General features: G+C 36.3%; 1 protein-coding gene across 1 annotated transcript in view; it reads right to left on the bottom strand.

The window, feature by feature from the left end:
* Window positions 1-12,802: 12,802 nt before the first annotated feature.
* The window catches only part of LOC107597325 (uncharacterized), an 8,048-nt gene continuing 5,260 nt past the window's right edge, over window positions 12,803-15,590 (bottom strand). Inside the window, exons 7-9 of the mRNA XM_016288339.1 lie at window positions 15,074-15,342; window positions 13,787-13,876; window positions 12,803-13,574 (exon numbers count right to left, since the gene is read on the bottom strand). Coding sequence (XP_016143825.1) covers window positions 13,434-13,574; window positions 13,787-13,876; window positions 15,074-15,342 — 500 coding nt within the window. The 3' untranslated portion in view covers window positions 12,803-13,433. The remainder of the gene's footprint in view (window positions 13,575-13,786; window positions 13,877-15,073; window positions 15,343-15,590) is intronic.

Raw genomic sequence — 15,590 nt, 5'->3', positions numbered from 1 at the left:
TCCCTCCTTCACGCGCGCGCACACACACACACACACACACACATACACACACACACACACACACACACATACACACACACACACACACACATACATACACACACATACACACAGCTGCCAAGTGCCAAAGGTGCCTTCACTGTCAGCCTTCTCTTTATGTCTTTCTCTCAAACAGTCATTCATGATGATTCCTTCTCTCTCTCCCTTTCTGTATATCTAGGTCACATTCCCTCTCTCATGCCCACCCTCTTTCTAACCCCTTGACAGATCATATTGTTTCTCTCTCCTCAGAGTAACTCTCAGCCTAAAGACAGTCACTCCTAATCTACACGACCCACCGCAACGCTAGATTTTGTCAAATAAATGTCCATTTGAACACTGTAAACATTTATCATCCTATCTTTCCTTTCGTGACAAAACGGTACAATAACACAAAGCTACAATAAAAGAAAAAGGCTAGGGTGAAGCTCATGAAACCTGTCAAGAATGTGTCAACACTGAAAATAATATTTTTTAACACCAAATCAGCATATGAGAATGATTTCTGAAGGACCACATGACACTGAAGACTGCTGAAAATTCAGCTTTGCATCACAGGAATTATTTGCATTTTATTTAGGCCTATATATTAAAATAGAAAACATTTTAAATGTGTAATAATATTACTGTTTTCACTGTATTTTTTTTATCAACAGCAGCTTTCAAAAGCATTAAAAAAAATAATCACATTGACCCCTTCGTATGGTAGTGTATATGAATTCATGTCAAAGTGTAAAAAAAAAAAAATAGCACAACCACAAAAGAAAATATGACCTGGACATAATCTTGACAATCATAATAATATTACAACTCTACATTCCCAACCTTAATTTGATTTCCTCGGACCACGCAATCAGAAAGCAACGTGTCTCTCCACACAGGCTGTATTTAGAGGGCTGTTGGGCCTATTTTTAAATGGTTTTCAGTGCCTGTGGAATCAAATACATGTCAAGTGCTTGTTCTCCACATTACACATTCTCACCACAATGACCACACAGCCGAGGGGACATGATGAGGGTGACACTTTGGCAAAGCAACTGCTGGCTTCAAGTTTCAAGAGGGAGGACTTACACCCCTCAACAGCGGGATGCCGTAAAAACTGAAAATCTCTTTCTGCCATTTCATTGGTGTCTTATTGCCATGGTGTTTGGATCTGCTATTGGCGCTGACAGTAACCATGGAAGCAGTTTTAAATATAGTTATGAGCATGTTGTGGAACTTTAAGTGTTCTGTTATTGAATTTCTAAGCGTTTACAAAGGAATCCTAACATGGTTTTTTGGAAATGGTACCATGGTATCTGTTGACTTAAATACTACAGTACATGAAAATGGTAATTTTTCAGCACCATACTACATATAAAAGTATCATGTAGGCCTAGTGTTAATTTTGTCTGCCATTTTTAAATTTAGCCTTAGTCATAGTCTTTTCAAATTAGTCATTATTTTATGAGTTATTATCATGTTTAGTCAACTTTTAGACGACTAAATGTCTGAGCATTTTAGTCAGTGAAATCTTAGTTACATTTTCATCATGCTGTATAATGTTTAAACTGATAACATTTATTTTTGCCTAAATTGATTGGTGTCATTTGAGAAATTTATTTTTGCATTTCAGTTATTGCACTTTTACCAATTAGCACAAATTAACAGAATTTCGATTCGTACACATGGTTTATTTTACCTCATCTATTTGTACTGATTTATAATAGGCTATTGTAACGAATCAGCTCATGGGAAATATGAATAATTAATCATAACTAGTTATAATTAATTATGAATATTTTAGATCCGCTGTAGATATTTAGCTGACCTCTCAGGGTCAACTGTCTTGTCAATTCTAAGAACGTTAATTTCCTGGTTAAGGGAAATAACTTCCTTACTGTACAATTCTACAAAAGCTTGTAGCATAAATCTGTATGATTAAGTGACTCCAGTTATGAGCAAACAATGAACCACGTCAAGTGTGATACAAGTAAGGTTTTATTAACTACATAAACACTTAAACTAGTCATGACTTTTCCCAGATTAATTAATGTCACTTTACTGAACACTGTTTCTGATGACGTTTCCACTGTTTGACAACCACAAACATATAGTAGCTATTCTTTTATCTATACACTTCTTTTTGCTAACTGTTTCGATTGGAAAGTGTGCCTGTGCTATCTTTAAAAGGACACTTGTTTTTTTACAGAAATAAAAAATAAGATATTTTTACATGTAACTTAAGTGTCCAAATACTTTTTGGGGGGAGCCACTGTATAATGCATAGCCTCCACTGCATCAGTAGTTAAACACAACAATGTATGAAAGTGAACTCAAAAGATAAATTGCCATCTGACTAGGGCTGCACAATTAATCGAATTTTACAATTACGGATGCCACAATTACATAATCGTTCAAAGCAGCAATTAATCGTTCAAAGTCCACTTATGTTATTCTGCATGCTTAAGATGCTTTTTTTCTTTCTATGTTATCTTAAGGGTTTTTCCATTGCTTTAATTTTAGTTTTTGTATAACATTATAATACCATGCATATTTTTACCTTTTTATTTAAAGAAACTAATCCCATGTATAGTTGACATTTGAGTCTTAATACTATAGAAAACCAATAAAAGTTTTTCAGTTAGTGTTTTCAGCTTGTTTATTTTCATATAAAAATATAAACATCATTCATTTAATCGTAATTAATAATCGCAATTACAATTTCAAAGGAATAATCGACCATTATGATTTTTGTCATAATCGTGCAGCCCTACATCTGACCTTTGTTAAACAATGTTTATTCTAACTGACACTCAAGGTCACTATGTCACACAGTGACATAGGGAGTTGCATATGAAGAGCCAATTCGCCTGTGTTCAAAAGGTTTTGTTTTTTGTTCCACCTTTACCTATTGTTCAATAGTTTATTGTCCCTATTCTAAGCCATGCCATATTTTAAGATTTAATGGCTTGCCACTGCCTCGTTTTACTCCTACTAACCCCTATCACAGAGACAGGCTTCTTGATTGGCTATTGGCTGGCTCTGGAATCCCGCCCCTTTGTCTGTCGCTGACGTTGATGTGCGTTGACCTTAAGCTCAGCTGCTGGGCATTCTCAGAGTTGTACACATACTCCTGAAGCTGTCGCAACACTAGAACGCCAACACCAAACACTGTCAACCCAACTATGGAGCTCCGCTCGAGCTAATGAGTTCCCTGCAGAAGCATGCTAACTAAAACTGTCTTCCTATATACCACATTTACATAATACCCTTAAACCACTACATACTTCATTTCCGAGACAAAATATCAACTTCAACGTGAAAACCATGCCTTGCTAGTTAAAAGAGTTGGTGGCTTGGCAGTTTATGATCATGGAAAAACTAGATATTTTCAAAATGAACAACATCTAGTCAACTAAATGATCTTTAAGTTGGCATGAAATGGAAATTCACCCTACTTTCTAAATGCGTGTTATTGATCTTACTGTGAATGATTCATTTAATGATTTAGTCCGCTTAAACCCTGCCCATTCTTACAATCCACTTCAGCAGATCTGCCTCCATTCAGTCAATAACTGGTGGATTGAACCAAGTCAGCGGTTTTGCACTTCAAAATACAGAAGAAAAGATCTGTCGCGACTTCTGTTACATCACAACTTTAAAGAAGCTTGATTGGATGCATTTCTCAAATCTACATAAGATGCATTCCTGTATTCAAAAACATCTGGACAGAGCGCACCAGATGTGTTTTTAAATGACAGCATTTTTATAACACAATGCTAGTGGCAAAATAACAGTGTGATCAAAACACCCATCTGAATGCATAAAGATATAGCAGTGATGTTTTCAAGGGAAAGAATTTAAATACCCAACTATTTTTGAGATGATTGTACAGTGCAAAGTGCACAACAAACCATACAACTAAACTGCAACATGCTTAAAATATAAAAACTAAAAATAATTGGTGCAAGATAAACCAGTAGACTAATCGATGGTTGGACAACTAGACTATTACTGTGCCTCATCACTAATGGGTCTAACTACAAATCACATCTCATGAACTTATTTGCTTGTTTTTCCAGGGTCATGTCCGTCTCTCTGGGTCAGATGAGAGTCCCGTGCTCCAGGCATGTAACTATGCTTGTTCTCTGCTTCTCTTTCACGCACATGCACACACACACACACACACACAAAGCTGCCAAGTGCCAAAGGTGTTTTCACTGTCAGACCTCTCTTTATGTCTTTCTCTCAAACAGTCATTCATGATGATTCCTTCTCTCTCTCCCTTTCTGTATATCTAGGTCACATTCCCTCTCTCATGCCCACCCTCTTTCTAACCCCTTGACAGATCATATTGTTTCTCTCTCCTCAGAGTAACTCTCAGCCTAAAGACAGTCACTCCTAATCTACACGACCCACCGCAATGCTAGATTTAGTCAAATAAATGTCCATTTGAACACTGTAAACATTTATCATCCTATCTTTCCTTTCGTGACAAAACGGTACAATAACACAAAGCTACAATAAAAGAAAAAGGCTAGGGTGAAGCTCATGAAACCTGTCAAGAATGTGTCAACACTGAAAATAATATTTTTTAACACCAAATCAGCATATGAGAATGATTTCTGAAGGACCACATGACACTGAAGACTGCTGAAAATTCAGCTTTGCATCACAGGAATTATTTGCATTTTATATAGGCCTATATATTAAAATAGAAAACATTTTAAATGTGTAATAATATTACTGTTTTTACTGTATTTTTTTTATCAACAGCAGCTTTCAAAAGCATTAAAAAAAATAATCATATTGACCCCTTTCGGATGGTAGTGTATATGAATTCATGTCAAAGTGTAAAAAAAAACAAAACAAAAGCACAAACACAAAAGAAAATATGACCTGGACATAATCTTGACAATCATAATAATATTACAACTCTACATTCCCAACCTTAATTTGATTTCCTCGGACCACGCAATCAGAAAGCAACGTGTCTCTCCACACAGGCTGTATTTAGAGGGCTGTTGGGCCTATTTTTAAATGGTTTTCAGTGCCTGTGGAATCAAATACATGTCAAGTGCTTGTTCTCCACATTACACATTCTCACCACAATGACCACACAGCCGAGGGGACATGATGAGGGTGACACTTTGGCAAAGCAACTGCTGGCTTCAAGTTTCAAGAGGGAGGACTTACACCCCTCAACAGCGGGATGCCGTAAAAACTGAAAATCTCTTTCTGCCATTTCATTGGTGTCTTATTGCCATGGTGTTTGGATCTGCTATTGGCGCTGACAGTAACCATGGAAGCAGTTTTAAATATAGTTATGAGCATGTTGTGGAACTTTAAGTGTTCTGTTATTGAATTTCTAAGCGTTTACAAAGGAATCCTAACATGGTTTTTTGGAAATGGTACCATGGTATCTGTTGACTTAAATACTACAGTACATGAAAATGGTCATTTTTCAGTACCATACTACATATAAAAGTATCATGTAGGCCTAGTGTTAATTTTGTCTGCCATTTTTAAATTTAGCCTTAGTCATAGTCTTTTCAAATTAGTCATTATTTTATGAGTTATTATCATGTTTAGACAACTTTTAGTCGACTAAATGTCTGAGCATTTTAGTCAGTGAAATCTTAGTTACATTTTCATCATGCTGTATAATGTTTAAACTGATAACATTTATTTTTGCCTAAATTGATTGGTGTCATTTGAGAAATGTATTTTTGCATTTCAGTTATTGCACTTTTACCAATTAGCACAAATCAACAGAATTTCGATTCGTACACATGGTTTATTTTACCTCATCTATTTGTACTGATTTATAATAGGCTATTTATTATATAAATTCATATCAAAGACTTATGCACTTTCTCTGTTTTGAATTTTGAAAACTGTTAAAACAAACAAAAAATTATTGCTCACATCTTCATCTTCTCAGAATACAACAAAACCACCGAACCTGGGAGGGTCACTGGTGTGGGCCTTGCTTACTTGTTTGTCAGTGTTTTCAGAGCATCATCGGCGCTTCTGCAATGAAGTGCATGCGAGTGCGTGCGCATGGTTGCCAGATTGCAAGAATTAAGCAAAACACTGGGCAGAAAATGTATCCTTTTAACAAAGAAGCTCTGAGTTGAGGATTTGAACTCTTGATATCTGGCAACCGTACACGTGAAAGCTCACGCAGTAGAGACGATTTGTTAATCTAATGAAGAACTGATTTGTTAAATCAAATGAAAAATTGTGTGTTTGATTGGTCCAGACGCTACACTATTTATTATATAAATTCATATCAAAGACTTATGCACTCTCTCTGTCTACATTTTGAAAACTGTTAAAACAAACAAAAAATTATATTATAACAGTGAAAGCGATATTATCGAGATCTCATGAGAGGACACAGACTGGCTGAATGACACTTTCATTTAAGATGAACATAGAGATCGCTAAATTCCAGCTTACTTGTTTGTCAGTGTTTTCAGAGCATCATCGGCGCTTCTGCAATGAAGTGGATGCGAGTGCGTGCGCCTGGTTGCCAGATTGCAAGAATTAAGCAAAACACTGGGCAGAAAATGTATCCTTTTAACAAAGAAGCTCTGAGTTGAGGATTTGAACTCTTGATATCTGGCAACCGTACACGGGAAAGCTCACGCAGTAGAGATGCAGTCCACAAGAATATTTTCCATGTTGATAGTCACACTTATCGTTTATTGACCTTATTGTCGTCTCGTCATGGAAAAAAAGCTTGTCAACAAACATTTATTGTCATAGGTTTCGTTTACGAAATTAACACTAGTGCCATGCTATTACCATCTCTGCACATAGTGAACTTGGAATGAAATGGAAATTCATCGCCCGTTTTTTTAAATGTATCTAAATGAACTTACTGCGAACAATTCATGCACGTTTCATATTTTTACGATTTTTATTTTTTTTACCTTTTTAATCGCAATGTCATAACCAATGGATAGAACCAAGTTCCCATAATACATTTTTTTCTTTTTAAATAATCCGTCTCACTCGGAAGTATGTCACAATAAAGAAGAAATTATCTTTCGTTACTTTGGTAACATTGCAACTTTAAATGACCATGTTTCACATTTTCATGTTGTATGTTAGTTGTAAAATTGTTCCTAGAATTAAAACCACTCTGTTATACTGTTACGAAAAAAAAGAAAAAACTTTGAACGTTCTGTAAGATTTACAGTTTTTCTGTATTTTTTACAAAATTATTCTGGCAACCACAGCTGCCAAAATTATTTTGTAAAAACTACAGAATTTTTTTTACAGTGTGCAGCAGTCCACAAAAATATTTTCCATGTTGATAGTCACACTTGATCGTTTATTGACCTTATTGTCGTCTCGTCATGGAAAAAAGCTTGTCAACAAACATTTTTTGTCATAGGTTTCGTTGACGAAATTAACACTAGTGCCATGCTATTACCATCTCTGCACATAGTGAACTTGGAATGAAAAGGAAATTCATCGCCCGTTTTTTAAAATGTATCTTAATGAACTTACTGCGAACAATTCATGCACGTTTCATATTTTTACGATTTTTTTTTTTACCTTTTTAATCGCAATGTCATAACCAATGGATAAAAACCAAGTTCCCATAATACATTTTTTTCTTTTTAAATAATCCGTCTCACTCGGAAGTATGTCACAATAAAGAAGAAAATATCTTTTGTTACTTTGTTAACATTGCAACTTTAAATGACCATGTTTCACATGTTCACGTTGTATGTTAGTTGTAAAATTGTTCCTAGAATTAAAACCACTCTGTTATACTGTTACGAAAAAAAAGAAAAAACTTTGAACGTCTCGGAACATCTTCAGGAATTGACTAACCTCTCGCGGAGAGTTTTTTGGTGTTGATGATTTTGGCGGCGTATTCTTGGCCCGTGCTCAACTTCACACATCGTCGCACCACTGAAAACGCTCCCCTGGGAAAAAACACAAATGAATTGAGACTTCACGTATAAAGTCATGACAGCATAATAGCAACATAGCCATAATAATAGTTCTACATGTTGACAGTGAAGTTTCTGTTGTATGAAAATTTGAATTCAAAACATCAGACAGACTGCCTCAATCCCTGGCAGCGTGTTTGGTGTTTGTTTTTAACATTTCAGGAGGAAATCAAGAGAAGCAAAGAGAGTAAGATAATGGCCCCCCATGTTAAACACAGCAGATTATTTATTTGCAGTAGTGGCTGTTCGACTGTGAAGGCTGATGCCACTAAAACGAGAGCTAATTCTGGAGGCCTGTATTAATAAATTATACTCAACTGGGTTTGTGTTATATGAATAAAACGGTAGAGTAGGTTTGTCATGTTTAATAGGTTTCACAACTTATGCAGAGTCAGAAAACCATATGGCGAGAAAGACGTCCGCGCCTAAAACAACATCTTTGCAAAATCTACATTTACGCAATAATGCAAACACTGTGATGTAGATGAGGTTTGCCTGTTTTTACACTCATCTTATGTTTATCATACATGAGTTTTGATCAAATTCAAATAGGCAGGATTTGTAAGGAATAAATCTAATTGCAATTTTTTCTGATAATAACTGGGATTGCAATTTCCATATTAATAACAATAAGAATTTATAAAAAATTGATTACAATAATAATATTACAATATTACAATAGTAATTTAAAAAAATATATTTCTTATTATTTTAAGTTAGTAAAAAATAGTAGTAGTATTAGTAAATAAAATATTAATTAAAATGAGAAATATTACTTTTATATTTAACGGTAGAGTTGCAATCTAGTATTTGAGAAAAATTTATTTATTTACAGTACTAATATTTAATGTTTATTTTTTTAATTAGTTAATTTCGAATGTGAAACCATCAACCATCAGGGAGCCATTAAAGCTTCTCTTTTGTTGACAACAGCCATTATAAGTGCTTCTCATTACAAATTTGTTTAGAGCAGCTGCAGAGATGGAGCAGAATTTGTTGGGAACCAAGCCGCTCTGAGACACTGAAAACACTGGATCATGGGCTGTTAGCGAGTAAATGAACACAGTGCTGCCACAGTGCTCGACTTTCTTAAAACATCCCTGTTCTTAGTGTGGACAATACATTGGTGGCATCAAAAAATACCTAAATCAACAAAACCACTGCCAATCATGTCTAGGCAGTATTTAACAAAACACAGTCACCCGTAAGTGCTCTTCAATAGGGCCTGTTTTTGTCAGGCATGTTAAAGCCCTTAGTGTCTATTAAAGTGATTTATAAGAACTGTGTGTGTGTGTGTGTGTGAGCGAGAGAGACACAAAGACTCCAGCTCCTCCTCTACAACTACCTCTCCCTGCATTACTGGGATGACTGGAGCTACTGGGTAAAAGAGACACAAACACACAGGTCACATTCTGGACTACAATGTGCTGTCAGAGGTCACATAATATCTGCATATTTCTGCTAGTTTGAGCAGCAATGTGCAATTTGTATGATTCCGCTAGACCTCAGGCCTGAGGGGTGATGAGACGCCTGCCCTGCTGCCCCTTCAGATCCATGAATCATCGCTATGTTTCCTCACCCAAATCCTTGCTGTTCCATTTCTCTTCCACACGGTCTCACCATTCACTCGTTGCTCCTGTAATACTTGATTCCCAGAGGGAATTTACATAACCTCTACATTCAATCCCAGTTCTAAAAAACTAAAGAGATGGTCAAATCCAGACAGCTATTTGCACGCATATAAAGCACTGAATAACCAAACTCAGATGAATATTTCTACACATAAACAATGTGTCTCATGGTTATCAAGGCATTATTTTGGTTCTTACAAAGAATGATTTTCTGGGTAAACTTTATATGAGTTAATAATATGAAATAGGCTGTCATAATAATAGCAGTTTTTATAGTATTTAGTCCTTCTCGCGAATAGTTTTTTCCAAACGAGCCGATTCAAAATAACAATTCAGTGATTCCATTAGGCCATGACAGCGCAAAATATTTAATATTAGGTGCTCAAAAACGTTTAAATAGTCATAGCTCACCACTTCCTAAAATCAATGCGTTTTAGCTCTTAAAAGTTACTTGCAGCCTAAATATTATTTGCATTTGCAGTCCTAAAATGAAAATTAATTTACACCTCTTGGGTAAAAAACGGATCAAATGCAACTAGGGATGCACCGATACCACTTTTTCCAGTACTCGCCCGATACCGATACTTTTATTTTTGGTACTTGCCGATACCGAGTACCGATACCGATATTTTTATTGCATTTGTACATTTTTTCAATATTGGGTACAGAAACCAAAAGGTTATGTATAATGTTAGTTGGTTAACTTCATTTATCAAATAGATACAGTCAAACCTAAATTTATTCAGACACCTTCAACATTTCTCACATCATCACAGTTTATTCGCTCTCGTTTAGAAAATGGTTATACAATATGACAAGAACTCACACTGTGTCAGAACAAATTCATCTTGATAATGTTAGATAATTTTGATAGACAGGTATGTAATAGATTACAATCGACCAACAATTATTCAGACAGCTGTTAGTATGACAGTATTTACTCAACTATGATGCAACCTGTCATACAGTCAAGACGCAAGCATAGTTCCAGCACGTCTTATTTGTTAATATCCCTGCTACTGAAATAAAGTTCTCCTCAAATTGCAAATATTCTATCGGTTCACCCCAAATGCATACAACATTTGAGAGTTCATTTGAGAGCCTCTCGCACCGATTCAGTCAGATTCGTGGACAAATAATACAGAAGGGTTTTGTGAAACGGATCAACCGAGTCCTTCAAAGGATCCGAATCAACGATTAGTTCATATTTCGGACATATCATACGTGGAGCACAAAACTAGTCAGAAGTTGCACGGATATATTTGTAGCACAAGGCAAAAGCATGGGTCAAAATAATCGATTTTTTTTTTATGACAAAAATCATTAGGATTAAGTAAAGATCATGTTCCATGAAAATATGTTGTAAATTCCCTACCGTAAATATATCAAAACTTAATTTTTGATTTGTAATATTGCTAAGAGATTTTCTCAATATTTAGATTTTCTTTTCTTTTTTTGCACCCTCAGATTCCAGATTTTCAAATGATTGTATCTCGGCCAAATATTGTCCAAACAAACCATACACCAATTGAAAGCTTATTTATTCTGCTTTCAGATGATGTATAAATCTCAATTTCCAAAAATGGACCCGTTTTGTGGTCCAGGGTCACATATAGTCTACATGCAGTATATATTACAGATAAAGCACCGTGTCGTTGATTATATGGAAATGCCAAACGCAACCCAAATGCACACTGAATTTTGCACGTGCATGAAATAGCAGCTTAAGGGGTGTTGCACTAATCAATATTTGTTGCATCTGCAAGTGGGTTGTTTTGAAATAATATTAGCGGGTCTGAGTGCTGGTCAGCGGATCTTGGCAGGGCTTGCGCGTGTCTATCTCCTCCCTCAGTGACAGCACGCTTATCGGGGCACCACCACACCTCGCGTTTGCTGTCAGTTCGCTTCCCCTGCCCAAATATCATCATGCAATCTCCGTGCAGGACAGTTCCACACATGCACAACCGACAACCTCGTGATACTCACTTGCCCAGCTCCTCGTACAGCTGATATTCGTCCGTGAAGCGCGTACATGTAGTCGTGGCCATGTCTTCCCGTCTCGGACCCGCTTCTTTAAGAAATTAAAAGTCGTCGAGTAAGAGCGTCCTGGATATTCACCTCGATTTTGCACTCCAAAAAAAAAAAGCCTGATATGTCTTGAAATGACAGGTTAATGGTTGAGTGGGACAGCGTGTATGCTGACGGCGTGCGTCCTCCTCACCCTCGCGCTGTGCTCCAATCGCCTGCCTTCAAACTTGACTGCGCGAGCGCCACCTATCGGCGGAACTAGCGTGCGTGGGGCTCCGCTGGGTTACTGTTATTGTAACTCCAAATAGGGACAAACCACGAGGGGGGCTATTTGTATTTCGATGAGCTCTTACGTAACCCTGATAGCAGCGGCGTGTAAACCAAAAGAAATATAAATAAAGCATCGATGGTAGACGGAAATAAAATATTTAATGCATGCATAACAAACATTGTGAGTTTAGCATTTCGAAAACTATACAATATACACTTTATCTTTTAATCGTATTAGTTTTATTGCATTTTAAGTGCGTATTTCTGTATTTTATTTATTCTGATTTGTACTCGCTTATGCACTTTGTGCTCCATTATATGCAAGGCTCCATACAAATAAAGTGTTGTTATTCATTTGATATGCATGACAGGATCATAAAGTTGTCTTTTGCATTCACAAGGATAAATGGTAATAGGGTTTTTTCCATGGAGGGGACTGATGACTGACATGGTTTTTGTTGGCTTCCAATGACCTTTCACATGCAAATGCAATACACAAAGTGTTATCTTGTGAAATCAAGTATGAGAAAACTGGTTCTTTTTAATTTTTAAACTGAAATGGTGAGATGCATTCCATCATGTTTACATTGCTCATTTAGTTCTGTGTGTGTGTTTTCAACCATTAGATAATGAGCATGGACGCCCACTCAATATTTCATATTCAGCTCAATGTCAACATCATTAACTCCAATTACACAAATTAGACTTGGTATGACTCCTTAGGAGTTTTTCTCCCTGCCTTTCGGTTCTCTGTGGAGGAGAGGCAGAAATTTCACAAGAACGTAGCATTGGATAGAAGATCAATGCTAAAGAGATTCGACAGAGAATGATTCAGAGCCAGTTACACATTTACAATTATTTATTCATTTTTGGAGAGAAAAGTATCTTCTTCATACAAAAGAAATGTTACGTAAATTATTAAAACTGTAAAGTGTTAGGTCCACATGCTGATGGCCCTTTGAAAAATACCAGGGGTTTTATCAAGACATTAAATACTGAGGTGTAATGAGACCAAAAATTCAATGAATATATTATTGCTTGAAAAATATTAACATGTACACTCTAACTCACCACTGCCAGTTGGGCAAATTCATGAATTCAATTCAGAGTGCAATATTCATGACACAAGAGCAAATGTTAAATCAAACCTGTGTCTAGAACCAAACACACACACACACACTTCAAATAGAGAATCATTAATCACTGAGTCTTTGATGGGAGTTCAAACACTAATCAGTCATTCTAAGCCCTTGAAAATTAAAGGACTAATCGTAGTATTCAGCATTTCCCCTAAAACAAGCTGGTCACATCCAATTTGCATTTACTAAAGTTGTAAATATTTCAGAGATAAATGTATGGTAAATCCAGACAGAACTCTTTTTCCTCATAGATTTAAGAACAGCAGCAGCAATGGCTATAGAGGAAACAAAAGGTCAACTACATTGGGACTGAACTATCACAAAGGACTTTACAAATATTCCACAGCCTTGTCTATGAGAAGAGACTGTCACACGACAAGACGCAATGCATTGACATGAAGGTGAAAAAGGAAGTCAGCGTATGAAGCTCCACCGTTAGGACTCTTGTCCTCCACCAGGAGAAGCTGCAGAGACTCCTCACAGCTGTCACCTTCCCGCACCAGTTTTAGCTGAACAAAAAGAAACACACATTAAAATGACTTTTTTTCAACTCTTAAACATGTTTTACTGCCACAACTGAGTTTGAAAGGAAAACTGTCAAATCCAATACTATGGTTTGAGCTGTGCAGATTTTTTGTCACAAAAAATAGTTCATTCTGTGTCCACATCCTGTCAGTTCCTGAATTAAACATTGTGCAAATGAAGGGTGCGAGTCATTCACCTGGAGAGTAACAGCTGCTGAGGACTGCAGAGAGCATATGAGAGCTCTGGTGCTGATGGAGAGGGAGTTCTCAAGCACTGGAAGTTTGATCTACAGAGAACATACAACACACATGCTATGTATGAGGCTAAAGTGAAGTCAAAGCACTAAAATACAAGTGCAAAACACATTATGAAGAAAACTCCTTGAATGGGTACTTCGACATGAACAGTGTTTCTCTCTCTCACACACACGTTTGTTTTTGTGAATTGTTGGGACATTCCATAGGCGTAATGTTTTTTTTACTGAACAAACTGTGCTATTGCCCTACACCTAAACCTACCCCTTACAGGAAACTTTGTGTATTTTTACTTTCTCAAAAAAAAAAAGAATTCTGTATGATTTATAAGTGTTTTGAAGAGTGGGGACATGGGGTAATGTCCTCATCTTCTCCTTGTAATACCTGTCATAATACAAATTTGTGTCCTCATATGTCACAAAAAAGCGCGTGCGCGCACACACACACACACATTTATAATGTTACAAAAGATTACCATTTCAAATAAATGCTGTTTGTTTGAACTTTCTATTTACCAAAGAAACCTAGATTTAAAAAAAAAGGTATCAGTTTCCACAAAAATATTACGCAGCAACTGTTTTCAACATTGATAGTAAAAAGTAATGTTTTTAAGCACTAAATAATCATATCAGAATGATTTCTGAAGGATCATATGACACCAGTGGAGTAATGACTGCCGGAAATTCAGCTTTCCCTTTACAGAAACAAATTACACTTTAAAGTACATCGAAATAGAAAACAGTTAGTTTAAATTGTAATATTATTTGACAATATTACTATATTTTTGATCAAATAAATGCAGCCTTGTTGAGTTTAACTTCTTAAAAAAAGTGTCATTAATATACAATACTAAATCAGATATTACATTTAAAATAGTGTTTTGACAATTTAGATGAATGATTAAATAACCCATGACAGACAAATCAGATTCTAGTCAGAATCCCTGTAAAAGAGATTCATCTGAAAGGTGCATTTATTCTATGACTATCTATATCTAATCCTATACATAGTTCATGAACCCACTATTTGTCAATTACCCATTATCTAGTAGTCTATTATGGTAGAAAACAGCAGATTACATTTTAAAGTTTTCATTTAAAATATGTATCCAACCCTCAGATTCTCTCTTAGATGAACTGCTTCTATGAATTATTCTCATTTGTCAGTCACTTCGGATAAAGTCTGCTAAATGCTAATGTAAACGCCAACGCAGTGTGCCCCTGTCTCACCTCTCCAGATGTGAGGTTGGAGAAGGAGTTGGTGTTGAAAAGCTGTAGAAGAGTGTGAGGAGGCACACAGCTGCCCACCCAAAGGAGCAGTGCCAGTGGGCAGTAGATCAGATACAGACCCCCTGGATCCAGACTAGAGACAGTACAGCGCACGGCTTCCCCTAATGATGGCATGTTGGCATTATCAGCAGAGACAGACTGCCGGGGTGCGAAGGGTAAACACAGAGACAGTGGCGTCATCATCCAGTCAGGAGAGAAAGCATCAATATTTTAGGAAGTTTGCGTTGGACTTAAATGTGACATGGATTTTTCTTGCTCTTTTTTAAGTTTGGTGTACCATGCAGAAAAAACTTTCATGGCTTTAAGCTCCCAATTAAGTTAAAAAATACACAAAAAGGTACTTTTACATAAGTACTGTACTGTACCTTAAAGGTACAGTCGCCTGCTTTTATTGGTTTTGACACTATTGGTTTCAAATTTTGTCTATTTAATAAATTTTTGGGATTTCTTTCTTTAA

This window comes from Sinocyclocheilus grahami, unplaced genomic scaffold, assembly GCF_001515645.1.
Source record: "Sinocyclocheilus grahami isolate Dianchi unplaced genomic scaffold, SAMN03320097.WGS_v1.1 scaffold230.1, whole genome shotgun sequence".
Lineage (NCBI taxonomy): Eukaryota > Metazoa > Chordata > Actinopteri > Cypriniformes > Cyprinidae > Sinocyclocheilus > Sinocyclocheilus grahami.
The sequence above is the reverse complement of the archived record's forward strand: the minus strand, read 5'-3'. Positions and strand labels throughout refer to the sequence as shown.